The sequence below is a fragment of the Engraulis encrasicolus genome, chromosome 12, assembly GCF_034702125.1.
Source record: "Engraulis encrasicolus isolate BLACKSEA-1 chromosome 12, IST_EnEncr_1.0, whole genome shotgun sequence".
Lineage (NCBI taxonomy): Eukaryota > Metazoa > Chordata > Actinopteri > Clupeiformes > Engraulidae > Engraulis > Engraulis encrasicolus.
In genome coordinates this window covers 50956762-50984261 of record NC_085868.1, presented here as the reverse complement: position 1 = coordinate 50984261, position 27500 = coordinate 50956762, and the positions used below count along the sequence as shown (strand labels likewise).

The following is a 27500-nucleotide window of genomic DNA, read 5'->3' as shown; positions in this document are numbered from 1 at the left end:
GGAAGGAAGCTGTGGCAGCGGTTTTACTTTCTGAACCCGGATTTGACACCTCTAAGAATGGATGGATGGATGCATGAATGGATGGATGAATGAGTCGGCTGGGTGGATTGGATAAATGAGTGACTGAACTGAACTGTCCGCTCTGACTTTCTGCTACCTCTTGCCTCCCTGGTTTCTGGATTTGGCATGGCTGTGGCCGTTGCCGTTGCCGTGGCGACTCTCTCTCTCTCTCTCTCTCTCTCTCTCCCTCTCTCTCTCATGCCGGCATGATGGACTAATCCCAACTGCTGCTGCTGCTGTTTGATTTGATCTGATATCGCTCTGCTGACTGTGTTCCTATGCTGCACTAATCCCAATCCCAATCCCAATCTGGCGGGCCCATCACCTGGGCAGCACCAGATTATGTCCAGAGCCGCATGGATTGGCAATTCAACTCAACAGTGAAATAAAGGGGAAAAAACTGAAAGATCATCTCCATTGTCCAGATTACATTTTGCACAGCATATGGTAGAGTGGCAGGAAAACCTTTTTATTGCCACTATAATCAGGCCAATTTACTGTAGATTAGAACAATAGGCTGTTGCAGGTTGATATTCAAAACTGGTATTATTGGAGGAAAGGTGTTAGTATTGGAACTAATAGTTGTTGTTTTTTAGTAAGTAGTACCAACAGCTGTATGAGTTGGCTGTAGTTCTCTACCACATTAGATTTTCACTTTTAAAAATGGCATTCAATTGCCTTTTGTATACATATTTTACTTTGCAAACCAAAGTTTAAATCCATAATCTTGAGGCAACCTACATCATACTTAGATTTTGGTTGCATTTGGATCAGTTTTTACAACAAAGATTTCTTCATTTCTTTATTATAAAGGGTAATGGTAGGGCTCATCCTTATATTTCAGAAAGTATATCAGATGAGAGGAATCCAAATCCAAAGCTCCAAATTTAAAGACCAATCCAAGAGGGCCAAATGAATGAAGTCTGGTGCTGCCCTGGTGATTCCCCACCAGAACTCCATATCCCATGATGCACTGCTCTGACTGTGTCATATGACCTTTGACCTGTAGACAGACGAGGTGTTTCTGGAGGCTCAGATCCAGAACATCACCACATCCCCCATGTTCATGGAGAAGGTCTCATTGGAGCCGTCCATGATGTACGCAGTCACAGAGCTGAACAACGTCACCGGAGTGGAGGATGGGTAAGAGAGGCACACACACACACACACACACACACACACACACACACACACACACACACACACACACACACACACACACACACACACACCTTTGGCAACACACACACACACACACACCTTTGGCAACACACACACACACACACCTTTGGCAACACACACACACACACACCTTTGGCAACATACACACTGTACACCCACCCCCACTCCCACCCCCAGCAGCTTAGTGCCAGGCTTTAGAAAGGGAGAGGGGGGATTCATGGCTGTCAGAGAGGAGTGCGTCCTGAGAACTTACGGCTCCCACATGGAACCACACAAATCACTACATGGCTCGGGTGACTAGGCTGACACCTTATGAGATGAGGGAGCCATTTTGGGGTGGGCTCACAGCATGGCCCGCAAACAAACAAAACGTGTGCGCGTGTGTGTGTGTGTGTGTGTGTGTGTGTGTGTGTTCACACGTGTGTGTTCGTGTGTGTGTGTGTGTGTGTGTGTGTTCACGATTGTGTGTGTGTGTGTGTGTGTGTGTGTGTGTGTGTGTGTGTGTGTTCACACATGCACGTGTGTGTGCGTGCACTCACATGCACGTGTGTGTGTGTGTGTGCACGTGTGTGAGGGAGAGAGTGAGTTTAATATTCCATTCGTCATGATACTGTCAAAAAAGTTGACGGATTACAATATGTTCTTACAGCATGTTCTGAACTCTGCTGCCAGAGTCGTATCACACACAAAACACTGGCAACACATCACTCCAACGCTCAAACAGCTTCACACGGGGCTATCAGCAAAGTCCCGAACTGAATACAAAATTCTCCTGTCCTGTAAATCACTCCACCCCTCTCCTGCTTCTCAGTAGCCCTCTGAACTCCTCCAACCCAACCCTCAGTCTAGATCATTCAAGTCCTCTTTGGCTACAACAGGGGTGGGGAACCTATGTCTCGAGGGCCGTTTGTGGCCCTTGAGGCGGTTTCATCCGGCCCTCAAAATAGTTTTAATGTTATGCAGCGTCGCATGAAATATGACATATTTTGTAAAGGAAACTTAGAAAATAAATTTCCAATATAATCAAGTTATATTCAGGGGACCTAGAGAAGGTGGGGTCTGTTTTAACCCATTGACGCCTAAGGCACCTGCAAAAAAGGGTGCTGAATGCCTGAGCCCTTTTTAAGAAAAACTGCCCTCAGCCTATAAAAACCTAAATATCTAAGCTTCTGAAGCACATACAAATATGCACTAAGTTGCATTTAAACACTAAGACCCCCATCTTTCATTAGAATGTGTTCATTCATCTAAAACAAACAGAGATTTTTAATAAAGTTGTCTCAAAACTCATGAGCCTGAATGTTGCTCCAGGCACCAGGGCCAATGTTGCGCAACGCAACATCAGGCATCAATGGGTTAAAGATGGCTGCCTTCAATATAGTCCTAAAGTGCAAGGGGAAATACTGGTGGTTTGTGTTCATAATACGGCCCTCGGAGGACTTTTACGGCCCTCGGATGAACTTGAAGTGGCCCTTCGAATGATAAAGGTTCCCCGCCCCTGGGCTACAATATATAGTTTTTGACACCATCTTTGTGTGCGCCTCTTTTCATTTTTAATATGTCTTTGGATTAGTACACCATTGTGTTTTACAGTCTCCCTCTTCACCCCTCCTATCCAGTGGATGCATATCAGCTCCTTATAGTATTGCATATAATAGTATTTCATTCTGTCTTTAAGCCTAGGATTTCACAGTATTTCTTCTTCTCTCCCTGGATCTGTATACACCATATCTGTGGTGCACAACCCTAACCCTTTCGTCCCCCTCTGTCTCTCTCTCTCTCTCTCTCTCTCTCTCTCTCTCTCTCTCTCTCTCTCTCTCTCTCTCTCTCTCTCTCTCTCTCTCTCTCTCTCTCTCTCTCCACCCTCCCCTATCTCTCTTCCCCCTCTCCCCTTCTCCACCTCTCTCTCTCTCTCTCTCTCTCTCTCCACCCTCCCCTATCTCTCTTCCCCCTCTCCCCTTCTCCACCTCTCTCTCTCTCTCTCTCTCTCTCTCTCTCTCTCTCTCTCTCTCTCTCTCTCTCTCTCTCTCTCTCTCTCTGTCTCTCTCCATCCTCCCCTATCTCTCTTCCCCCTCTCCCCTTCTCCACCTCTCTCTCTCTCTCTCTCTCTCTCTCTCTCTCTCTCTCTCTCTCTCTCTCTCTCTCTGTCTCTCTCCATCCTCCCTGTCTCCAGTGAGTCCACGTTTGGCAAGATGTCCTTCCTGCAGCCGATGGACACGCGTCAGTATCTGTACTGCCTGAGGCCCAAGGCGGAGTTCAAGGAGAAGGCCGGCGTGCTGAAGGGGGTCACGGCCATCGGGAAACTGGACATCGTCTGGAAGACAAACCTGGGGGAGAGGGGACGACTGCAGACCAGCCAGCTGCAACGCATGGTGAGGAGAGGAGAGGAAAGGAGAGGAGGAGGAGGAGGAGGAGAAGAAGGAGGAGAGGGCAGGAGAGGAGAGGAGAGGGCAGGGCAGGAGAGGAGAGGAGAGGAGAGGAGAGGAGAGCGAGGGAGGATGAAGAAGAGAATGAGGAGAAGGAGGAGAGGAGAGGGCAGGAGAGGAGAGGAGAGGAGAGGAGAGGAGAGGAGAGGGCAGGAGAGGAGAGGGCAGGAGAGGAGAGGAGAGGAGAGGAGAGGAGAGGGCAAGAGAGGAGAGGGGAGGGGAGGAGGGGAGACGAATTGGGGGGAGAGGGGACGACTGCAGACCAGCCAGCTGCAACGCATGGTGAGGAGAGGAGAGGAGGGGAGGAGGAGAGGAGGAGGAGAAAGAAGAAAAGGAGGAGGAGAAGAGGAGGAGAGGAGGAGGAGAGGAGAGGAGAGGAGAGAAGGTGGTGGAGAGTAGAGTAGAGTAGAGTAGAGGAGAGGAGAGGAGAGGAGAGGAGAGGAGAATAGAGGAGAGGAGAGGAGAGGAGAGGAGAGGAGAGGAGAGGAGAGGAGAGGAGAGGAGAGGAGAGGAGAGGGGGAGGGGAGGAGTGGGGCAGGCTCTGGAGAATCGTTCAGCCCTCTGAGCCAGCTAAACTGGGGAAGACTTGGCCCTGAGAACGCCATGACTCTGGAACAATGTTATGTTGTATGGGAACAAGGAGAGGCAATGTGAGAAAGCAGGAAATAGCGCAAGATGGAATTCCCCCTTCCTGTAGCGAATTATGGTTGAACTGTTATTACATTGAGCAGCAGGTGACAGTAGGTCATTAACCTGATGTTAGGGGTATCCTGACCTGATTGGTGCATACACTGTAGTGTTTCTCAACGGGGGCTCTACAACCCCCTGGGGAGCGTTAGGGTGCCATCGGGGGGCGTTGAGAAGGATGGAGCTGGGGTTGGGGGGGTTGCTCAGTTGCCATTGGGGTGGCATTCGTCTAGTTTAATTTTTAATACTGAGGGGGCATTGGCAGGCTCATGGTGAGGTCGAGGGAGTGTTGGGGGGTCAAATACGTCCAAAATGGCATTGTCATTCAGTGTAACGGATACCTTCTGCTCACTGTAACAGTACAAAAAATCATGATTTTTAAATTGTTTCAAGTGAATGGATGACAGCCAAGGCTTTCATGAATTCACTGGAAAAAAAATAAATAAAAAGAGTCATGTTTTTACAGTTACAGTCAGCTGAAGGTATCCGTTACACTGAATGACAATTTCATTTTGAACGTCTTTGACCCTGGGAGACTCGATGAGTTTGTTCAACAAAGAATGATTAAGTGTGTTATTTATATCCTTGACTACAGGGCTACAGGATATAATGTGTCCTCACGCTACTGTAAGCAGATAGCAGTGATAAGCCTCTGGACTCAGCAGCGGTTTATTTCTGTATTCAATATTGAATTATGTAATGTATATACCTACATTGTATACAACCAGCATGCTCATGTTTAGGACTCAGTGCGTGCGTGCGTGTGTGACTTTGATGCATTGTGCAGGACTGATAGTATTCAGGCTCCATGCCTGATTTCAGACTTGACGGAATTTGCAAAAATAAAAACATTGATAATAATTAGCCATTAGGTTATTCTTATCTCAGAAAGTGTTACAGGTTCAGGGTTTTCTTCTACTATCAGGCTTGAATAATGGTCATACACAGGCTATTAAATGTTTGAATAATGTGTCAAAAGAGGTCTAAGTTACGTCACTATGCAGTATCTTGTTGTCGTCGTTAGAGCAGGGGAAAAGGAGCAGGGGATTTTTTTTCACTATCACCCCTGATTGTGTGTGTGTGTGTGTGTGTGTGTGAGTGTGTGTGTGTGTGTGTGTGTGTGTGTGTGTGTGTGTGTGTGTGTGTGTGTGTGTGTGTGTGTGTGTGTGTGTGTGTGTGTGTGTGTGTGTGTGTGTGTGTGCGTGTGTGTGTGAGTGTGTGTGCCAACTGGGCATTAGGTCAGGAGGATATTTGTGTCTCCCTTGTGTGCATTTTGTTTGCTTGTCTGTTCATCATGCGTGCGTGCGTGCCTGCGTCACCTGTGTCTCCTCTCTCTCTGCTGGTCAGGCTCCTGGTTACGGTGTGTGTGTGTCTCACCTGTGTGTATTCTCTCTGCTCATCGTGTGTGTGTGTGTGTGTGTGTGTGTGTGTGTGTGTGTGTGTGTGTGTGTGTGTGTGTGTGTGTGTGTGTGTGTGTGTGTGTGTGTGTGTGTGTGTGTGTGTGTGTGTGTGTGTGTGTGTGTGTGTCTCCTGTGTCTCCTCTCTCTGTGCTGGTCAGGCTCCTGGTTACGGTGACGTGCGGCTCTCTCTGGAGTACATCCAGGACACGGTCAACATCGAGGAGCCCTTCGACATCACCTGCAAGATCTTCAACTGCAGGTACGCACGACAGCACAGTTTAACTTACTGCATTACTAGCTAGCTACCTACTGTGCACATTGCACTTTGAGTTTGATTTTTTTGGCACTTTTTCTATTGGTCGGGATGAATAAAAATATAAATCAACATCGAGGAGCCCTTTGACATCACCTGTAAGATCTTCAACTGCAGGTCCACACAGCAGCACAACATTTGACTCTCTGTAGATTAATACCACTAGGGCTGCTCGATTATGAGAAAAATCAATATTGCTATCAGTCAATATTGCTATCACGATTTTTCGAAATATTTTTTAGATAGATGTTTCTTTTATAGACAAATAATTGTGCTAAATAATTCACTATCTTCCCTCCTTTCAGCAGTGTGAGTTGAGGGCCATAGAGAAGCACTCAGTGTGTGTCTGTGCATGCATGTGTGCTCTTGCATCAGTTTCATCTCTGGGTTGTAACACTGTGTGTGTGTGTGTGTGTGTGTGTGTGTGTGTGTGTGTGTGTGTGTGTGTGTGCACGTGTGTGCGCGTGTGTGTGTGTGTGTGTGTGTGTGTGTGTGTGTGTGTGTTGCTCTGCAGCGAGCGTACGATGGACCTGGTTCTAGAGATGTGCAACAGCAGGGCGATCCACTGGTGCGGGGTGTCGGGCAGACAGCTGGGGAAGCTGGGTCCTAGTGCCTCCCTCTCCATCCCCCTCAGACTACTGGCCTCCGTGCAGGGATTACAGGTGAGAGACTGTAGCAAAGGGGAGTAGAGTTGCCCAGCTTGGACTCGAACCCGGACCTTCTGGAGTAGTAAACTGGGGCTCTGACCGCTACACCAAAGAGCCAGGCTCCTTGGCATGTTAGTCAGAACACACCCACAACCTTAATGATGGTCACTCCATCACACTGACCAACTGGGAATCCCCAACTCCCATTGTCATTGTGACACAGCACTCCACAGCACACAAGTGAACACGGCACACAACGAAGTACTGTGCACAATGGGCAAGGGGGCAGCCCCCAATGGCACCCGAAAGGGAGCAGTGTGGCGGGACGGAACCATGCTCAGGGTACCTCAGTCAAGGAGGGGAGGATGGGGGAGAGCACTGGTAAATTACCCCCCCCCACCAACCTGGCGGGTTGGGAGTCGAACCGGCAACCATTGGGCTACAAGTCTGACGCCCTAACCGCTTACCCATGACGGCCCAGAATTCATGGAATTCAGAGTTGTGACAACCGGGGTAGAGGAAGTCGGTTAGGTTAGAACCACTACTACACTACATCACTAGCAAAGATGATGCAAAAAAAGGTCACATTTACATTAACTGCACTCACTTCTTGGAACTAATTTGGAACTATTGTCTATGGAGGTATGTGTGTCAAATGCTCTGTGAGCGGCCATCTTTGTGTAAAAATGGAACACAGAGGTCAATGGGATTAGCACAACCAGGGCCGGATTAAGATGGCCTGGGCCCCTAGGCTGCAGATTGCTGTGGGCTCCCCTTGGAAGGCAAACGTTGTGACAAATGTATAGACAGTGTCATAATTACGAGCTAGGAATTAAAGATAACATGTTCACCAACTGTAGCCAACATGGCCTGATTTTTTTCAATATTGCATCCGTCACAATTCTGCATTTTTATTCCACTTTTGGCCAATCAGGGGCCCCTTGGCAGGTGGGTGCCCCTAGGCTGCAGCCATATCTAGCCTGTGTGTTAATCTAGCCCTGAGCACAACTCTTACTTGCATTGTGTTACTTGCATGGTTACTGTCAGGGGGCAAAGGGGTCAGTTGTTCCGGGCCCAGGTAGACAGGGGGCCCAGAATTGGGTCCTCATTAAATTGTATGTATTGGGGGTAATCCGACAGGTGGGGGACAAAGGGTGTCGTTTTTTACCGGGCCCAGGGACAGGGGGGGCCCAAAATTGGGTCCTCATTAGATTGTATGTATTGGTTGAGATGAACCCTTGTAGACGAGTTTCGCCTGGGTAATCTATGGCTGAGGTGACCTTGAGCAAGGCACCACCTAACCCCACACTGCTCTAGGGACTGTAACCAATACCCTGAAAATAACTAAGTCACATGGATAAAAGCATCAGCCAAGTGTAATGTAATGCAATGTAATGTAATGTAATGGTTAGTTTTTGCTAATTCATTTCGATTAGTGTGTTCATGTGTGTGTGTGTGTGTGTCTATGACTAGCAGTATGAGGGCAGGTAGTTACCAGAGATATATGATCCAGGAAACATGTTGGTCTTTGGAAATGACTATTAATACTGCTTAGTGGGAAGACGATCTGTGTGGTGATCGGCGATTTGTGCATGTTTAGTATGTGCTATTAAATTGTAATGGTGCATCCTAACTGTGTGTGTGTGTGAGAGACAGTGTGTGTGTGTGCGTCTGACTGACTGTGTGTGTGTGTGTGTGTGTGTGTGTCTGTCTGTCTGTCTGTCTGTCTGTCTGTCTGTCTGAGTGTGTGTATATTTATTAAGTGCTATTAAATTCTAATGGTGCATCCTAACTGTGTGTGATTTTGTTATTTCTTTTTGCAGAGCATATCTGGTCTCCGGTTAACAGACACTTTTCTGAAGAGGACGTATGAATACGATGACATCGCACAAGTGTGTGTAGTGTGTCCCTTCTGGAGTCCTGAGAGCTAGTGCCTCATCACACACACACACACACACACACACACACACACACACACACACACACACACACACACACACACACACACACACACACATACGCACACACACACAGAGTTGTATAAAGTAGTGTAATTGTAATTACAACACTAGTAGTATGATATTACAAAGTTGAAACCATGTTGTGTCATACCACTAGTGTTGTAATTACATCTGTCGGAGTACTTCTACTTTATATAATTCTGAACGCACGCACGCACACACACACACACACACACACACACACACACACAACACACACCTCAAAGGACCAACTGCGCTCCACACTTCTCTCCTCTTCAGATTCTTTTTTTTTTCATACGTTCATGCATTCATTTTCTCTCTCTCTCTCTCTCTCTCTCTCTCTCTCTCTCTCTCTCTCTCTCTCTGATTTTCCATTGTTTCTGACCCTGCACTTGCCACTGTCTTTTATGTACTGTATTTTAAATAATATTTTAAAAAATACTGAAAATCATGTTTTAAATATGTCAATATGTGAATAAAAATATCATGCTAATCATTGATAATTGTATTCAATGTGTATCATTTTATATCCCCCACCACCCCCTCACTTCAAACTCTTGCTTGGTGTGCAGGCCACTGGACATGTGGTATAAGATGATGTCTCTGCATCCCAGCTAAGGTGGCCAACCGTCCCTTGGAACACAGAATCGCCCCATATTTAGAAATAAAAGTATGGGTTCTGTTTTGAGCTGAAACGGGACACGGGACACGGGACGTTAAACTGCAGGAAATTGCAAAAATTGCGAGAAATACCAAATTGTATGGGGTAGGACCCCCCAGAAGAGTCTCGTATTTTTTTCCATTGATGGTTCCAACCCTATTGGTGTCCATTCCACAATGGCCACCCTGAACTTTACGCCAATTGGTTCTGCCTGTCTGTTTGGTGATTAAAAATAACTAAAAGGGAAACCAAAGCCTTCGGCGCATCCTCTGACATTCTGCTGGGAACGAAATACAATATTGAGTTGACACCTGACAACATAGCTAGCTCTGTGGCAGGCCAGTATGCGTGGTGGTGAACAGACCTCCACATTCATCCAGGCATGCGGTTCATGCACAAGCTGGTAAGCTCATCATTGTGACTGAAGAGCAGACGGGTATTCCAGGAACATGGTGAAGTGATACACCTGGGCTGGCCAGCTCAACCAACAGAAAGCTAATACACTCACACCCAGGGTGCGATTTGTCAGAAAACCAGAAGGGGGGATATGTTTCAGATTTCAAGCAATATCAATGGAGTTACATTAAACTATGATTACAATCATGTAGAAAAAGTGACAATATAAAAACCAGAAGAGGGGATAATCCCCCCCTTTCCCCTCCCTACAAATCGCACCCTGTTCACACCTATGCTCAGTTTCCTTTTCTCAGCAGGCAGGAGTTGCACCGCAGCAGTAGTTTGAAGAACACCACCACCATACATGTAGTTCATGCACAAGCTGTTAGGCTCATCATTGTGAGCAAGACTGAAGAGCAGGCGCGTTGAGTTTTCCAAGAACATGGTGAAGTTGATACCCAGGCTCCGCCCTCGCAGTGACGCAACACCTTCGGCTCAGCTACACACACTCAGGAAAATTGCTTGGTCAGGCAAAAACGGGTTCCCCCTGGAGCGGAAACTCCACCCACTTTGTCGGGATCCAATCAACTTTGAGCATTTCCAACGGTCCTGGGTAGAGGTGTGTTCAAGGCAGTGACTGTTTTAAGCAGATACGTTATTGGGACTAAGAGAAATGCATAGGCATTGTAGCCAAATAAAAACGTAAAAAAAATTGCAACCTTGAGTTTCTCAGCATTTGTCTTTGGACAGCATTTGGACCAAGTTTGACAGCCCCTACACTGAAGAGCACCAAGAGAAAACGTGAAGACCCAGAAACACTCCAATTACCTGCTTGTGTTTGGGACTAAGAGAATGTTTGGTTTAAAGTTTGGCTCAGCCTTTTCTGCCATCAACCAGTAGCAAACCAAGGGAGGTGGGTCAACCATGCTGTTTGAGAATGTTAGTTGTTATGGTCTTGGTCAGACCAAGTCTCGACGAGATTTAAAAGTCGATGATAATCAGGCCATAATAATCATAATAGACCTGGCCTAGTTCACCTACAGAGAAGAATGAACCTGGCCTATCTGCTAATAAAGTATATTATTGGCATCATTTAGTTTACAAAAATGGGGATTCCAGGCTCTTTATTAGCTGATTTAGAGTACACTACCTCAACCGCTATTTTAAATAAAAAAAATCAATTAAAAACGTTTTAATAAAAAGAATGTTCTTGGTTCACAACAGAACCAGCCTCTTGGAATCCTCCTCAGGTACACATCAAATACAAATACAAATACAAATCAAATGCAAATAGTGTAATAGTCTGCTCTATTAAAACATCTTTTGCATAGACCAGACTGTGTGTTAGGATGTAACGCAAAAAGAATCAAGAGCTTTAAGACATTTATTAACATTTTTTTGTTTTTTTTGGCAAAACAGGACACTGACTGCTTCGAGTTCACAAGCATATTTCTTTACTTTACGCTCCATTTAAATGTCAGATCTAGGGCATGCAAAATTAATAAGGCCAACACTAGGCATGTTAACACAGCCCAATCAGGTTAGAGCTCTGTGAGTGATGTCACCACACTTATGTCTACTGCGCCCTACAGTAATGGAGACGTCATCTTTGCCATATGTAGGCTACAGTGTCATCAAATGGAACCCTACCCGAGATGTACAGTGCCTATACATGTCTACCCATCGCTGTTCAAATGTCAAGTTTTTATGATGTCAGAAAAATTACAGAAAGACGAATAATTGCACACATTTTTCCACATTCATATAAACTTTCAGAACGACAATTACCGTACATACACACATGCCTAAATCAACAAAAGAATGGGCCTCACCAGAATGAAATTGAGATTTTTGGAATGGCCCAAGCAGAGTTCAGAATCTGTCAGATATGGAGTGCTTTTACAAAGAGAAGTGGACAAATATTGCCGCATCAAGATGTGCCATGCTGATAAACTCTGACCCAGTTCTGTAATAAAAGCCAAAGGTGCTGCAACAAAGTATTAGTTTACGAGTGTGCATGTATTTATGCAACCCTGTTAATTTATGCAACCATGTTAACTTTTAATGTTCAACCATGGTTTTTTTTGTTTTTTTCCCCCCCTTTAAAGCTTTGTGTTTGTTTTCAATGGCGCTGTACAGGTTAGAATTTATATTAAATGTGGAAAAAGTTGAGAAGTTACTTTCTGTCATTTTTTTAAATATCACAAATACCTGACATTTGAATAGGGGTGTGTAGACTTTTTATGCAGGTATCCATTTTCTATACTAGAAGTAGAAGTAACGTTACGACTGTTATTACAACACTAGTAATATGATATTACATGCTTGAAATATATTGCTAGTGTTGTTATTACACCTGTAAAAGTACCTCTACCTCCACTACGTTATACATCTCGGAACCCTACTTTGTACCTACGAGCATATACGGTACATACAAAGTATGGGTGCTTCTTGTAGTGTCAATAATAGGCACAATAACAATGTTTTAATAATGAATCGTAACAAATGGGTGTTCTAAAATTAGGACATAAACCCCTGATGTGTCACAGAACTAACTGCGATGAGAAGAGCCAAAGACATTTGCACACTGCCACGCACAGAAACGGGAAATGAAACAAATCCAGTCTGCCACCCTACAAACCCAGTCAATCAGTGAGTACAGATGCTTCAGTCTACTAGTGACGAGAGATGTTTCAGTTCTGTGCACACAAAAAAAGAGAGTGGGTGGGAGAAGGGAAGGGGGTCTCATTCTGACACTGCACACACATACACCATCCCAGAATTCACCACAGCAAACCCCCACATGGCAGGCACGACCCCCATCCGTATCCCCGTCTCACAACTTACACTCTTCAAGAGACGCTGATCATCTTCTGCTGATATGAGGGGAGCATGGACTTGGGCAGGGTGAGAGTGTCAGAATCGGGACCATGACGTTGCTCTCCTGTCCTCTTGTATGTGTGTGTATGTGTGTTTTCTCTCTCTCTCTCTCTCTCTCTCTCTCTCCATCCCAGAATGCCGCTGGGCTGTCTGTCTGTCTACCTGTCCCCATCGTCCTCCATCTTCTTCCTCCATGGCTGTGCTCGCCCCCTCCACTCGTGGTCGAGGAGAAAGGGTGGAGAGGGATCGCCATTCTGTCTTTCTGTCTTTCTTCCTCCGTTGGACTTTCACTCCTGCTCTCTCTCTGTCTCTCACGCACACCTGGAGTTGGGCACAGAAAGAGAGAAGCATTAGCGCTATGCTTCCCAACCTTTTTTGTCCTGCGTACCCCCTTAGCAACTTTTTCATATGAAGAGTACCCCCTCGCCCTCATTCAGGCTCTGTTCCTCTATCCCAATGTGACTACACTCAATATATTTGTTACATTTATTACATTTTTCCACATACTCCTTGAGGTGTGCTTGCGTACCCCTAGTGGTACACGTACCCCTGTTTGGGAAACACTGCATTAGCGCCACAAGAATTCCAGTGCCGGCCCTACCATGGCTCTGATGGTAGGGCACTAGGCTGCTACTTCGGCGACCCGGGTACGATTCCGGCCCGGGTCATGTGCCGAACCTTCCCCATCTCTCTCCTCACTCGTTTCCAGTCCAATCTTTCCAATCATAAATAAACTGATAAAAGACCAAACAAATAATTTAAAAGAAAACGAAATTCAGTGCCCACAACTGTACTTTTCAATCTTTTGATTGCCTCGTTACAATTTATTTATGTTTTCCCTTGAATATTTCATTGTCATTCTGAAAAAAATGAGACATACTATTTATGTACACTATTATACTTTTCAAAAGCACAGTATCTTGCACTATTTACTGCTTGGAAGAAACCATATGTTCTATGATAACAGATGTTAGATTAGGTTACATTTCTTTATTAGTCTCCACCGAGGAGAAATATGTCTCGAAGACAGGAAGGTTGCAGCGCCATAAAAAAGACATAAAAGGACAGCACCAGTAAACAAAACAGATACAAGTGAAATATAAGGTACAGGCTTGGAAACACTAGATGTGCTAACCCCAGAAGGAAGTTAGGTTGGGTCATAGTCAGGGGTGTCGTAGTAGAGGAGGGTAAAGTGCGACTTAACAGAAACTTCTTAAGTCTGAAATCCTATCTTATCTTGAGATAGGAAGGGATTTAGGAATTTTGGTATAACAGAAGGAGGTTTCCTAACTTAACTTAGGAAGAAATCCTATCTTATCTTAAGATAGGAATATAGCCATTCCAGAAGCATCCTAAGTTAGGAATATCTTAACTTAGGATGCCTAAGTTAGGAGACCATACACCCTGTCCTAAACTCAGGATACCCCTGTTACTGGTGCTTTTTTTTTGCATTGTGCACAATGTCAGCAACATGGGGCATCAAACCAAAACACCTTGAGCAGTGATGCCTGGGTTAATGGGGGCATTTTGTTTTCAAGAGAGAAAAAATGGCACTGGTAGCCTACGGTTACCACAGTAGCTTCCCAACCAGGCAGGCTACAATTCCATAGTTGCCTGTGTAGGCCTAAATAATTTTACCATTTGAAGCCTGTCATTGTTCTATCCATGCAATAGGCTATAGCCTACCTTTATTTAGAAATTAAAAAAGAAAATAGTTTGAAAGCCAAACACATTTCCTATTAACAAGTGTAGCCTTTGAATTAGGCCTACTTTGACCATGGGGTTTGCACATCAAAGACTGATTTTGCAACGTCCAACAAAAAAACAACTGTCTTCACGTAGCCTACGTGCTGATGTTGTGACAAGCTTATGAGCACAACGTGCGCTCCCTCGCCACAGTCTCCTCTCAGGAGTTAAGTTACAATGCCTAGTCTACCAGGTCTAGGCTACCGTCTACTGATGAATTTATAGACCACTCAAAACTAATCCATTTGTCCTCACAAAGTTAACGGTGTAGATAGTGTGCATTTCTAGGTTACGTAGCGTTGTTCAAAAGTTAGCCTATTTGATGATCCGATTCCTCTCGCTCTCCCTCGTCCTCTGTCAGTGCAGTCACACAGGCAGGCGCACCTTGCTCTCCCTCCCTCAATTCCCATTTTCCCGCTGTCATTCAAACTAAGAATGTTTCTATGATCAATAATGTCTTTAGTTCACTACAAGGAGGCATCCCAGAATGATGACTAGTTTGCATGCGTTGTTTAGGCTGACAGTCGATGTGACGTGTTTCGTCGCCCATTTCATTGATTTGAATAAGCTACTTGATCATGGGAATTTGCACATTGTTAAAACAGCATTCAGGTGGCGGATTGCGACGGGAACTGCTGAAACTGACAACGCGGCTATGAGGAAACTTTTGAGAATTCTTAGCTACAAATGTAGCCTACATGAATGATGAAAATTAACGCCCTCCTTTTATTCACTGTATTTTTTCGTCCGTATTATTAGTAATAATTAGGCTATGCGCTCTCCCCCCAACACGTAGCCTAGGCTACAACTGGCTGCCCGCCGCTTCAAAAGTGAAGTCGTTACATTCTATCAATCTCGTGCACATTCGAAATGGCAGAAACAGACACGACCAATCGAAAAAATCAATATGATAGAGGAGTTAGGAATTCCTAATTTAAGACAGGATGGGGGGCCAAAAATAAGATAAGAAACGGCTAGGGACTTAAGAATTCGTACTGTAATAGGAAGTTAGGATTTTTCCTATCTTACAGTTCCTATCTTAAGTTAGGATGAGCATTTAGGATTTTTTCTGTTATGTGGCCCCAGGGCCCCATGTATACAGTATAGAGGGCCCACACACAGTCTGATTTATATATGGCTGGGGGGGTCCATTGGAGCTGATTGTACATAGGGCCCAAAATTTGCTGCTACGCCCCTGGTCACAGTATACAGTCAGTCAGTCATTTGCTTTTCCATTCCCCTCTGCTTGCAGTCGCTGGCTCCTGGACGATAACATGGTTTCTGTAATTGAGTTTGTGTCAGATGTTTTGTCATGCCCCCTGGCGTAGGAAGGCTGGGAGTGGTGCAGTATGGTTGTGTCTGCTGTACTTAAGGAACGGCTGTGCGTGTGTGTGTGTGTGTGTGTGTGTGTGTGTGTGTGTGTGTGTGTGTGTGTGTGTGTGTGTGTGTGTGTGTGTGTGTGTGTGTGTGTGTGTGTATTACTAACCCTGTGTATCAGGAGTGTTCCTGCTCCTCTGCGCTGCCACTAAAGCTCCGGCTCCTGATGTGTGTGTGTGTGTGTGTGTGTGTGTGTGTGTGTGTGTGTGTGTGTGTGTGTGTGTGTGTGCGTGTGCGTGCGTGCGTGCGTGCGTGCGTGCGTGTGTGTGTGTGTGTGTGTGTGTCTAACCCTGTGTATCAGGAGTGTTCCTGCTCCTCTGTGTGTGTGTGTGTGTGTGTGTGTGTGTGTGTGTGTGTGTGTGTGTGTGTGTGTGTGTGTGTGTGTGTGTGTGTGTGTGTGTGTGTGTGTGTGTGTGTCTAACCCTGTGTATCAGGAGTGTTCCTGCTCCTCTGTGTGTGTGTGCGTGTGTGTGTGTGTGTGTGTGTGTGTGTGTGTGTGTGTGTGTGTGTGTGTGTGTGTGTGTGTGCGTGTGTGCGTGTGTGTGTGTGTGTGTGTGTGTGTGTGTGTGTGTGTGTGTGTGTGTGTGTGTGTGTGTGTGTGTGTGTGTGACTAACCCTGTGTATCAGGAGTGTTCCTGCTCCTCTGCGCTGCCACTAAAGCTGCGGCTCCTGATGTGGTTCCTCAGCTGCTCGATCAGTTCAGGATTCTGCTGCTGGATCTGCTGCGCAAACTGCTGACCCCTACAAGACAAGATACAAGCTTTTTTTATGCCTTTATTGTGATAGGACAGTTACAGAGAGACAGGACATTAGCAGGGAGAGAGAGACAGGGAAGGCAAGACATAAATTCACACATAGATATTAGTGATGTCAACAATATACGGAAAATCCCTCGGAAGTAATTGGAATATGAAGGGGAAAAAAATGCTCAAACGATTATGGCATTTGCCGAATCGATTTTTGAATTGTCCTGCCCCTCATTGCAAATCAATTATTGTTGACACCACTAATAAATACAGGCAAAGGGCCCCCTAAAATGTAGCACCACTGCTGATTGTGGGACTTACACTGTAGTGTGCGGTGCATACTGTTGTATACTTACGGGAATGGCTACAGATAGTATTATTAGTCCTTATTAATTCACAAAACAAGTAGGCCAACTCAAAGAATTATTTAAAAAATATATTTTATCATTATTGAATTTTTTTCTGCGAGGGTTTCCTTTTTTGGACCAGTTCAAATGGTGAGGTGCAGAGAGGTGGAGGGCCGGTCAGTTGACAGTTGAATGGTGCTCATTTGACACTGCTAATTTCGATGCTCATCACTTGCTTTTTATTAACATTTACCAGCCTTATTGTGGTGAAAATAAGATTAAAGCTATGTTTAGTTTTGTAATAATGTTGCAAATATAGTCTTCTGCTAGCTTGTATTAGAAATGTAGAAATCCCCTCGTGGGCCACCTGAACTCTGTTGCCCGGACCACACTTTGAGAATCACTGCCCTAGTATAATGGAACATACAGAATAGCGTGTGGTCCATACTGTTGTATGCTTGCGCTAATGGGCATAATGTTAGGTGTGGATGGTTGGGACATACCACTTTGAGGTAAACCTAGCTTATCTCCACCACTTTTCCACAAATATAATGCAAAAATAGCGTACCTGGATTTGCCATATTAATGTCCCCACGACTTTCCAAGCCAAACCTACACCTTTTCTTACACTAATGACAACAGACAGTATTCTAAGTATTGCGGGATGGAAATTGTATATGTAGTATACGGTGTGTGGTATATGCATACTGTTCTCTACTTACGCTTCGATGAGGCTGGAGATGTCTGTATAGTGTGTAGTGTATGTATACTGTTTTCTACTTACGCTTCGATGAGGCTGGAGATGTCTGACATGCCGCCCACTCCCGCTGCATGGTCACCCACCGCATTGGTCATCATACCTGACATGCTGCATAGCACACACACACACACACACACACACACACACACACACACACACACACACACCGCATTGGTCATCATACCTGACATGCTGCATAGCACACACACACACACACACACACACACACACACACACCCACCGCATTGGTCATCATACCCGACATGCTGCATAACACACACACACACACACACACACACACACACACACACACACACACACACACACACACACACACACACACACATACACACACCACAACTTGACATGATGAATACCAGACAGGACACTTAATACACGCAATCTCTGTCTATACCTCTCTCACACTTACACACACAAGCACCCTTATAAGTTGAACATCATTCCTGACATGCTGAATACCAGATAGGTCACTTAATACATGCAAACCTGCCTCACTCTCTCACACACACACACACACATACACACACACACACACACACACACACACACACACACACACACACACACACACACACACACACACACACACACACACACACACACACACACCGCCATGCATAGACCCACATTTTTCTAAGCAGTGTTTAGCTATTTCATGGTATTGTAATTTCTAATCTCCAGCCACATCTTATTCAATGTAATGCAATAATCAGTTCAGCAGCTGTTTAAAGTGATACTGTCCCATTTTTGGAAATAAGCTCATATTACACTTCCCCTTAAGTTAAATAATCGAGTTTTACCGTTCTCCTATACTTTAAACCGTTCTCTGAGTATGGCAGTGCAAATTTTACCTCTAAGCTAGCAGTTAACATTCAGTCCTATGAGACCAGTTAGCCGCCAGCTGGTCTCATAGGACTCAATGTTAACTGCTAGCATGGAGGTTAAATTTGCACGGCCATACTCAGAGAACGGATGAACGCACAAGAGAAAGGTAAAACTCAATGATTTAACTCAAGGGGAGATGTAATATGAGCTTATTTCCAAAGATGGGACAGTATCACTTTAAATCATCACAGTAATTGCTTCCCAGGCTGCTGTAAGTATGTACGGTATGGTACAGTAGATATGTACAGTAAGCTGCTGTAAGCATGTACGGTGTGGTACAGTAGATATATACAGTAAGCAATACAGTGAGACTTACAGTTGCTGCACCTGTTGGTTCTGCATGACACTCGCGGCCTGCAGGGGGGAAAGTAAATATAGAGGTTTTGAAGAATAGCTTACAGTCCACAGCAACAAAAAAAATATATATAGTATATATGTTTTGTCTTTTATGACCTTATTTTTTATGGTAGGACAGTGAAGGAGTGACAGGAAACGAATGGGGTGAGAGAGATGGAGAAGGATCAGCGGGAATGGAACCCACGTACCAGCCAACCCGCGAACCAGCATAGGAATCAAAATTGAACCCGCGTCGCCGCCAGCACAGCTGCCCAGTGCCTAGGGGTGGGCGATATGATGATATTAAATCGTGAATCACGATATTGAGTAATAGAATCTGCCAAAGTGGAGAAATCGTATAGATCGTCTTGCAGTGAGGATGTTTATTATCAGTATCAGAGTGACGTTTTCTCACTTGTGTTGTTATCTTCACTTTATTCTTTACATAATTGTATTCCAATTGTACACGTTATGAGAGTATCATCAGTGTGTTAACATTTTATTGACTGCAAATTACAAATTGCAAGTATATGAAAGTTATTTTTTGTTGTTTTTATTTTTTTGGATGGAAGATCGTGATAAAAAATCGAAATCGTGATTTCATGTTAAAAAATCGTGATACAACATTTTTGCCATATCGCCCACCCCTACCAGTGCCCTACCTTTACAGCCACAGTAGGGCCATACCACAGCAAAATTTACCAGGTTAACACCAAACAATCTCACAGGCGAGGTAGTCTGGGGGCTACCTATGGAATCTCTCGTAGGCAATGTGTGGTTTACTATAGCCCATGGCTGTTTATTGGGTGTTAAATGTTTTGTTTATAATTAGTTCATTAAAATATGCTAATTAAGTGTTAATAAAGGTTTGTAAGGGACTGCTATTCTGAAGTCTTAACAAAAGATCTGCAATCATATACTCAAGAGTGTTAGAAAGGGAGCAGCTCTGTATTTGGAAACCGTATACACTGTCAGAAAGTTAGATGATGCACATTTCCACAGTAGTTGCATTATGTACACCCTGAGGGAAACGTACAGAAATAGATAGTGCCTCTGCATCAGGTACTGCAGTCCCTATCTATCACGTCTGTCTAGTTACAGGAAGTGTAGTTCAGCAGCTGATACAGAAAGCTCTGTAAAAAAAGTTACATATCTAAAAAATAAGTTCTGGAAAAGCCACAGAATACCCTGCAATGAAGAGTCAAGAAAAAGAGCCGGTCTGCATTAGATTCTGTGTGCAGAGAATGTGAGAAAGTTGCATTAAAAAATCTCCACTGTAGGTACTGTATGCCCTGAAGGATACATACAAAAACAGTGGCTCACCATTAGGTACCGTCTACTCTGAGAGAAAGTTAAATAAAGAAGACGTATGCAGCAGTTACTGTAGGACTACATATACTACTGGTCCACTGTATGGTCTGCAGGAAAACACAATTACACTACTGCAGGAAAAGCTAAATCCTGAAAAAGAAGTAATGCAACAGTCAAAGTGTGCCCTGCAAGGAGGCTAGAAAAAGAATATGAGAGAAAGTTACATTAGGAAAAGTTCCTCTGTAGGTACTGTATGCCCTGAAGGAAACATACAAAAACTAGCGACTCAGCATTAGCTGCTGTCTGCTGTGAGAGAGTCAGATGAAGACATCTGCAGTAGAGTGGTTACTACACCACTGCATGAAAAGAGGAATTTGTGGATGAGTTTTGCACCTTAAATTGCCTCATACCTCAAGCCACAGCATTTGCGGCTCCCCCATGCCCCCCTCCCATCCCCTTCTTAGGAGAGCCTTTAATATGTAAATGCCAGTGATCAGGTCGGGAGCTGCTACAGTCAATTTCAAGTGGGGTGGGGTGGGGTGAGGTCAGGTGGGTGGGAGGGAGTGGGGGGTCCACTGTGTGCTCTGCAGGGAAACCTTCCACACAACAGCAATGTGCTCATGCTGCCTGACAGCAGTCTATCTGAGGGTCATTTAACTAGCCAACTAGCCAAAGGCATTCTTGCACAGAAAGTACAAGTACTGTATTCCTATACAAGTCTCTGGCATGTCACTGTGTGGTGTATAGCTGCTAACAATGCCCCTGATCACCTCCCCTCCACCCCAACCCCTCCCCGCAGCCAGGGTTGCCAGATGTGACTGATGATTTCCAGCCCCCCAAAAATGCTCAAAAAATGCCACTAAATCACACACAATTTAAACTTAATTCTATCAATATCTACAGCAGAGATATTCTATAGAGAAATGGCAACATAATAGGTTTCTATGGGCACCTAACGCGACCAGGTTCCGGTCTGCCTAAAGGGGCGTGTCATAATGCTCCTACAATGAATAGAACAGTCCTTAGGTCTGCTTAGGTCTGCCTAGGGGGGCCATAATAGAACCAGGAAACAATGGGCCAATGGAACCTCTCTCTCTCTACTCTCTCTGTCCACAGTATGGCCATAATTCTACAGGAACACAGCTAACACCCTTTTTTTAAATCCTGAAACCGGTCAACCAATTCAGCCCAACTCAGAGGGAAACCTCCCAACCTGGCAACCCTGCTGTCAGAAAGAGAGGAGAGCTGTGCGTAGCTGACATGCCTCATAATGGAGGGTCATAAAGCAGCCATGGCAGATCAATGGCACTGCTCTCGTTCCGTTCCGCTCCGGAGGGGGATATTTATGAATGCATTATTTATAGACACATTATTTATACATTATACTTCTCCCCCCACTCACTCACTCCATTCAGCTGTAAGGTACTCGGTACTGTCTGTGTGAATGTTGGATCTGTTAACAATTTATATGCTGGAGGAGCAAGTTGCCAAGAGCAAGAGAGAGGTGCTCAGGATTCATTCTCTGCGATCGAGACAGGGTTGCCAGGTGTGATCTGATTATTTCCAGGCCCAAAAGCCTGGAGGCACTAAATCCCACCCACTGAATTTGAACTAAATTCTATTGATTTCCATGGCCATGAATCTACAGAATTTTTTTATTTTTTTTAAGTCCAATTGGACAGGAAACCGACCAACCTGGCAACACTGGACTACACTGGAGGATATGCGAAGAAGTCAGAGTAATATGTCATATCCTGTGAGGGATTTACTGATTAGTAGATGTGGAGAGTTGAGATGGGCTTTATGGCTCATTGACAGGATCTGGATAATAGGGGCTTATTCTTTTCAAAGATTTGTTAAAAAAAACTGGCTCTTTTGAATCCATTTAATAATTTAGTCAGTTTTAAGACGATAACATTTTTGACTTCACCTCAAGGTCATTTATTTTGCTAAGAACTGATTGTCCTCTTTCTAAAGACCATTTCTGAAACTGTCTGGGGCAGACACGAAAAAAAAAAAAACAGAAAAGAGTGGTTCCCAGATGTGATTCAGTTCACATCTAGGAGCCGTTCAAAAGAATCACTTAGTTCACGAACAACATAACACTAATGGTGAGTGTTTGTGGTGAACAATTTGAAAAACTCCCGCACAGTGACCATTTTGCTGTTATCTTTTTTTTCAAAAAATTGTCTGCTGAGTGACCCATGGGCCATCTCCTACGCATCTGCCAGCTGAGGTGTGCGGAAAACCCCCCACAAGTGTAAGGTTTGTTTGTGGTGAACAGCAGGCCTACTCACCATGCTGATGAAGGCGGGGTTGTTGATGAGGCTGGCCATGTCGAAACCCAGACCTGTGGCAGTCTGTTTAGAGAGACAAACATTACAATACATTATACATTACATCACATTATACTTAGAATAACACATTAAATTACATTACACTACTTTTATTACTTAACTATACTTATTTACTTACTTAGATGATGCTTTTGTCCAAAGCGACTTACAGTTATTTTTAAGTACAGGGTATTGGTTACAGTCCCTGGAGCAGTGTGGGGTTAGGTGCCTTGCTCAAGGGCACCTCAGCCATGGAGTGAGATAGGGAGTGGGAGGTGGGATTTGAACCTGCAACCCTCTGATCTAAAGCCCATCTCCTTAACCACCAGGCCACAGCTGCCGAAACCTCATGCTGGGGTGCATTTCTCGAAAGTGTTGTTGCTGACCAGCTAGCAATTTACTTGGTTGGACTAGTTCACAGAGCACAACAAGACATTGGATACTCTACCGTCCTAAATCAGACGTACACATAGACATATCACATGAGGATTATACACAGTATGTCTACGTATTACAGGTAGAGTCGGCAAAAGTAAAAGTGGAGGTTTCCTTCCAACACAAGTAACTTCAATGAGTGACTGGTTCACAGTTACTATAGAGCGATGTAGTGTACCTAATTCTGCATTGGTTGGATAAAAATAAATCTTTCTTAGGTTTTTAGTTACGATTTTTCAGTAACAACAACGTCTACCCACCTCATTAGATAGAATTGAGTAACCGCTATGTAACGTATATGGCATTCAAGGTCTTAAAAATTCTCCTCATACTCTTGGCCCCATTTCATGACATAATGAGGATATGCAGAGAGACGGCACATAGCAGAACTGTCAAATGTGTAACATTTTATATTTAGCCTGACCTCTGATGTAAGGCTCCGTAAGAGACAGCGGCAGAGACATGTGACTGGCTTTGAAGCACCATGGGTGGTGGATTTATGTGACATGTTTGATAAAGGCTTCATCACAGCTCACCAAACGCAATCAATGCTCATTATTTAGTAGGTAAATATAGCAATCATTATACATCAGATGCATTAATTATTTTTCATTTCTTGATCATCTATAAATACTCAAAGCAACTGCATTGCTGGCACACACACACACACACACACACACACACACACACACACACACACACACACACACACACACACACACACACACACACACACACACACACACACACACACACACACACACACACACACACACACACACACACACCTTACTCAACATAACACTGCCGCTGACAGTTTAAACCAGGTCCAGGACAAAGTCATGGGAGAGGGCCACAACATACAATGTAAGGATGGGACTCGAACCGGCAACCCTCTGATCTTAAGACCACCTCCCTAACCCCAAATTGTTCATCCCTTATAGTGTATTCATTGTTGGTTATTATTTCATTTTGTGCAAAATGCAGGTGTTTACTGTCCTTTAATAATCATGATTCATAATTGTGATTTCAATTTTGACCCAAATGATCTTGATTATTACGATTTTTTCCACAATCGGGCATCCCTACATTACCTGACTGAAAATGATTAAGTAGACAAAGCAACTGTATTGCAGATGCACACACTGTACTTCTGATCGGTTAAGATGGCACTGAAAAACAAAACAAGAAAACACTGCCCCATTCACAGGTGATTCTGTTACCTGACTGGACACCTCCCGTTGTTTCTGCTCTGCTATCTTCAGGTTGGACTTGTAGGTGTCGTTCTCCGGGTCGAGAACCAGCGCCTTCTTGAAGAAGGTGATGGCCTCTGGATACTTCCCCATGGAGGTCAGAGCCAGCCTGGACACACACACACACACACACACACACACACACACACACACACACACACACACACACACACACACCAGTGCTTTACACTAACTTTTTCGCTTACCAGCCATTTTGGCTAGTGGTTTTCGTGACTCACTAGCCATTGGGCCTTTTCACTAGCCATAATTTAATAACCATCATAGCAGCTTTAATGAATTATATAATAGGCTGTAATAATGTAATGTAGGATAATATAACATAATATAACATAATATAATATAATATAATATAATATAATATAATATAATATAATATAATATAGGGCCTAATAACTAGAATTGTTAACTGGTCCATGCATGCATGCATGCTATAAGAACAGATTAACTCATCTGAGGAATGGCATAGCCGTGCAGAAACACCAAGCACAGTGTTGTGGAAGGGCACAAATGTAAGCTACATGAGAGCAAAATATTTCCGTCTTTGATCTGAAGGGCACTTTCGATGCGCAAAGTAGATAGTGCAAAGTCATTGCCAAGCTTCGCATGTCCTCGGTCATGGATGTGGAATAACACCTCTTCTGGAATATTTTCTCATAAAAGTAGGCTATCTACTAGAAGGCACACACATGTGCGGCCGGTAACTACAGAGCTACGACTTCCTTTCATTCCGTTTAATATTGAGTTGTTTAAAATATAAACGGACGCAAAGCAAGATGGGCACATGCGAAGGGACATGGGACATGATTTTGTACTGTCTGGAAGGCTACTACTGCGCGTTGTTTAAGCCCCGTTTGACAGTCGGGAACAACGGCACAAGAAACATGGAGGAATATTAAGGTATGAAGACATACAGGCAAATCAGAAAATGATTTAAACCGAACATTATTAATGCCGCGTGTGTCCTTGTCTTATCACTGCGCTAATTAGTCTCAAGACTTTCACAAGACTGAGGTGTTCTCCTCTCGCCTTGGTCATTTTAATGTCCACTACTACTAGGCCTATGCATTGTACTAATGACAGATCCCAAAACAGGTCAGTTGAGATGAACTTCGCTACTTTATTTTCACGTGAAGGTTTTCAGTGACATTTCCAAACGCGCGCTGATGTGCCGGTAGCTCGCTGCTGCCACTCATATTCGCAAGACTAGTTCTAGCTCTATCTGCAGATTCCTCTCCTGCGTGAGACACAGGTGACACGTGACACAGGTGCTTCATGGGTATTGTAGGCTCGCGAAATCGCATTGCATTGCGTTTGTAGCAAAGACGGTCCGAGGGAAAAAACTACAAAATGCGGTGCCTCATCATTTAGAATAGTGACGGACCCGCCAGAATGGCTAGTGAACCTTCGGTATCTACTAGCCAACGCCGACTTTCACCCGCATTTGGCTACCTGGCGTGTGTTAGTGTTAAGCCCTGACACACACACACACGCAGACACACACACACACACACACACACACACACACACACACACACACACACACACACACACACACACACACACACACACACACACACACACAAAACACAAGAGTAATCTATCAGATGTGGACACTTACTGTACATGCTACATCAGTGGTTCTCAATCTTTTATGAACAAACACCCCCTTGGCCTCATCATAAACCTCCCAACGCCCCCTTGACCTCATCATAAGTCTGACAATGCCCCCCTTAGTTTTGAGAAATAAAAATGGACTAACACCCCTCCAATGGAAACTAAGCACCACCCCCTCTCAGCAGTATCCTTCTCAACTCTCCCTAACGCCCCCCTTAGGGGGCTGTAGAGCCCCAGTTGAGAAACACTACGCTACATGCACTACATGGTGCGCACTACTAGTGATGTTGGGGGTTTGCTGCCCTCTAAAGACAACCAGAGACTTTGCACGTGGACACACAGACAAATAGAGAGACAGACAGGATCACTGCAATAAACCGCCCCATCCCCCCCAGTGCGGTGTGCAATGCCTGTGATGTACATGCTAAACATATACTTTAAAAGCCGGGTAGGTCAAAAGATACCTAAAAACAGGTCTGACGAGGCAGGAAGCTGTGATGACAGGGGAAGAGGTTGGCTGCAGCTGGCTGGATGTGTAGAGGGCTTTAGTGTTTAAAGCCAGGGGCAAATGGACACAGGTTGGATATTTACCACGCTTTAACACAATGCAACGTACAAGAGAACAGTAAGTAAAAGAAATTGTAACTTTCTGAGAGTGTGGCGTTGTCGAAGTTGTGCTATTATTATTTAGAATTGTCTGACAATTACATCTACATTTGAAAGTGTTGTAGCTTGCAACATGCAAATTGAAAAGAAGTACCCTGTACATCGTTACAAATCATGAGTATTCTCTGTGAACAATTTCAGACAGGTTGTGGTTTGACAGATAAACTTCTGGTACTCAAACAATGATTATTATGTCATAGCTACAGTAGTTTGTAAAATTGCCCAGATTAATTTGTAGAGCTATCCATAGCCTTTGTCGGAGGAGCCATTAGATGAAAAGGCCATCCTTCCTACTGCCGCTCCCATGTAAGAAGACCATTTTCCTCATTCGTAAACAACGTGTGTCATGTCATGGCATGTGCAGGGCCGCTGACAGCTATTGCTGGGCCCGGGGCAAAGTCATCTGAAAGGGCTCCTTGTCCAATGTAATGAAAACCCAATTCTGGGCCCGGGACGACTGACCCCTTTGTCCCCCCTTGTCAGCTTCCCTGGGTATGAGTACTATAGTTCAAAACCTCCATATTTACTTTACATCCAAGCTAAAAGACATAAGGTTAAAATGGTTTATCTTAGTCAATGCAGGGTTTTTAACTTTCATGTGCCTCAGATCCTCTCTGTCTCTTCAACTCAAGACTTGTTATTAAAAAATAAAGCACATAAATCTCCATTGCGTGTTTCTGTTGTCATCTCAGACATCTTAAGCCATTCCTCTCATGTTCATTCTGGAAACCAGGGTTTTGTAAATCCTTCCAGTTGACCAGACACGCTAACAAGTCTGACGAAATTTAAGTAGGTCCCTCAGAAAAGCTCCTGCAAGAATGCAGATCTGTGCACGCCATCAGGACGCACGCATCCAAGAGTCTGAGTCTGTGGTAAACCAGTACCCTTGAGGCAGTGCTAAATCATGCAGTAGAGGAGACTGGGGTCCTCACTCTTCTAAACCAGTGTTTCTCAAATTTTGTCAGACCGAGGGAAACTTTGTCCCCCTAAATATGTTCAGGGACCACCTGTC

General features: G+C 44.5%; 2 protein-coding genes and 1 long non-coding RNA gene across 4 annotated transcripts in view; 1 reads left to right on the top strand and 2 right to left on the bottom strand.

Annotated features, from left to right (window-relative positions):
• Positions 1 to 9181, top strand: part of trappc13 (trafficking protein particle complex subunit 13) — a 24823-nt gene extending 15642 nt beyond the window's left edge. For both annotated transcript variants that reach the window (XM_063212799.1, XM_063212798.1), the window contains 5 exons: positions 1070 to 1203; positions 3416 to 3614; positions 5914 to 6014; positions 6583 to 6730; positions 8539 to 9181. In XM_063212799.1, the coding sequence (XP_063068869.1) occupies positions 1070 to 1203; positions 3416 to 3614; positions 5914 to 6014; positions 6583 to 6730; positions 8539 to 8646 (690 nt within the window). In that variant the 3' untranslated portion in view covers positions 8647 to 9181. The remainder of the gene's footprint in view (positions 1 to 1069; positions 1204 to 3415; positions 3615 to 5913; positions 6015 to 6582; positions 6731 to 8538) is intronic.
• Positions 9182 to 11185: 2004 nt separating this feature from the next.
• Positions 11186 to 15928, bottom strand: LOC134460362 (uncharacterized). Its single transcript, XR_010037071.1, has 2 exons — positions 15867 to 15928; positions 11186 to 12955 (listed from the first exon to the last, which is right to left on the bottom strand). It is a non-coding gene; the product is annotated as an uncharacterized LOC134460362 (long non-coding RNA).
• Positions 15929 to 16376: 448 nt separating this feature from the next.
• sgtb (small glutamine rich tetratricopeptide repeat co-chaperone beta) overlaps positions 16377 to 27500 on the bottom strand; it is a 20146-nt gene continuing 9022 nt past the window's right edge. Inside the window, exons 7-11 of the mRNA XM_063212795.1 lie at positions 24158 to 24296; positions 22461 to 22523; positions 18833 to 18870; positions 17635 to 17718; positions 16377 to 16498 (exon numbers count right to left, since the gene is read on the bottom strand). Coding sequence (XP_063068865.1) covers positions 16381 to 16498; positions 17635 to 17718; positions 18833 to 18870; positions 22461 to 22523; positions 24158 to 24296 — 442 coding nt within the window. The 3' untranslated portion in view covers positions 16377 to 16380. The remainder of the gene's footprint in view (positions 16499 to 17634; positions 17719 to 18832; positions 18871 to 22460; positions 22524 to 24157; positions 24297 to 27500) is intronic.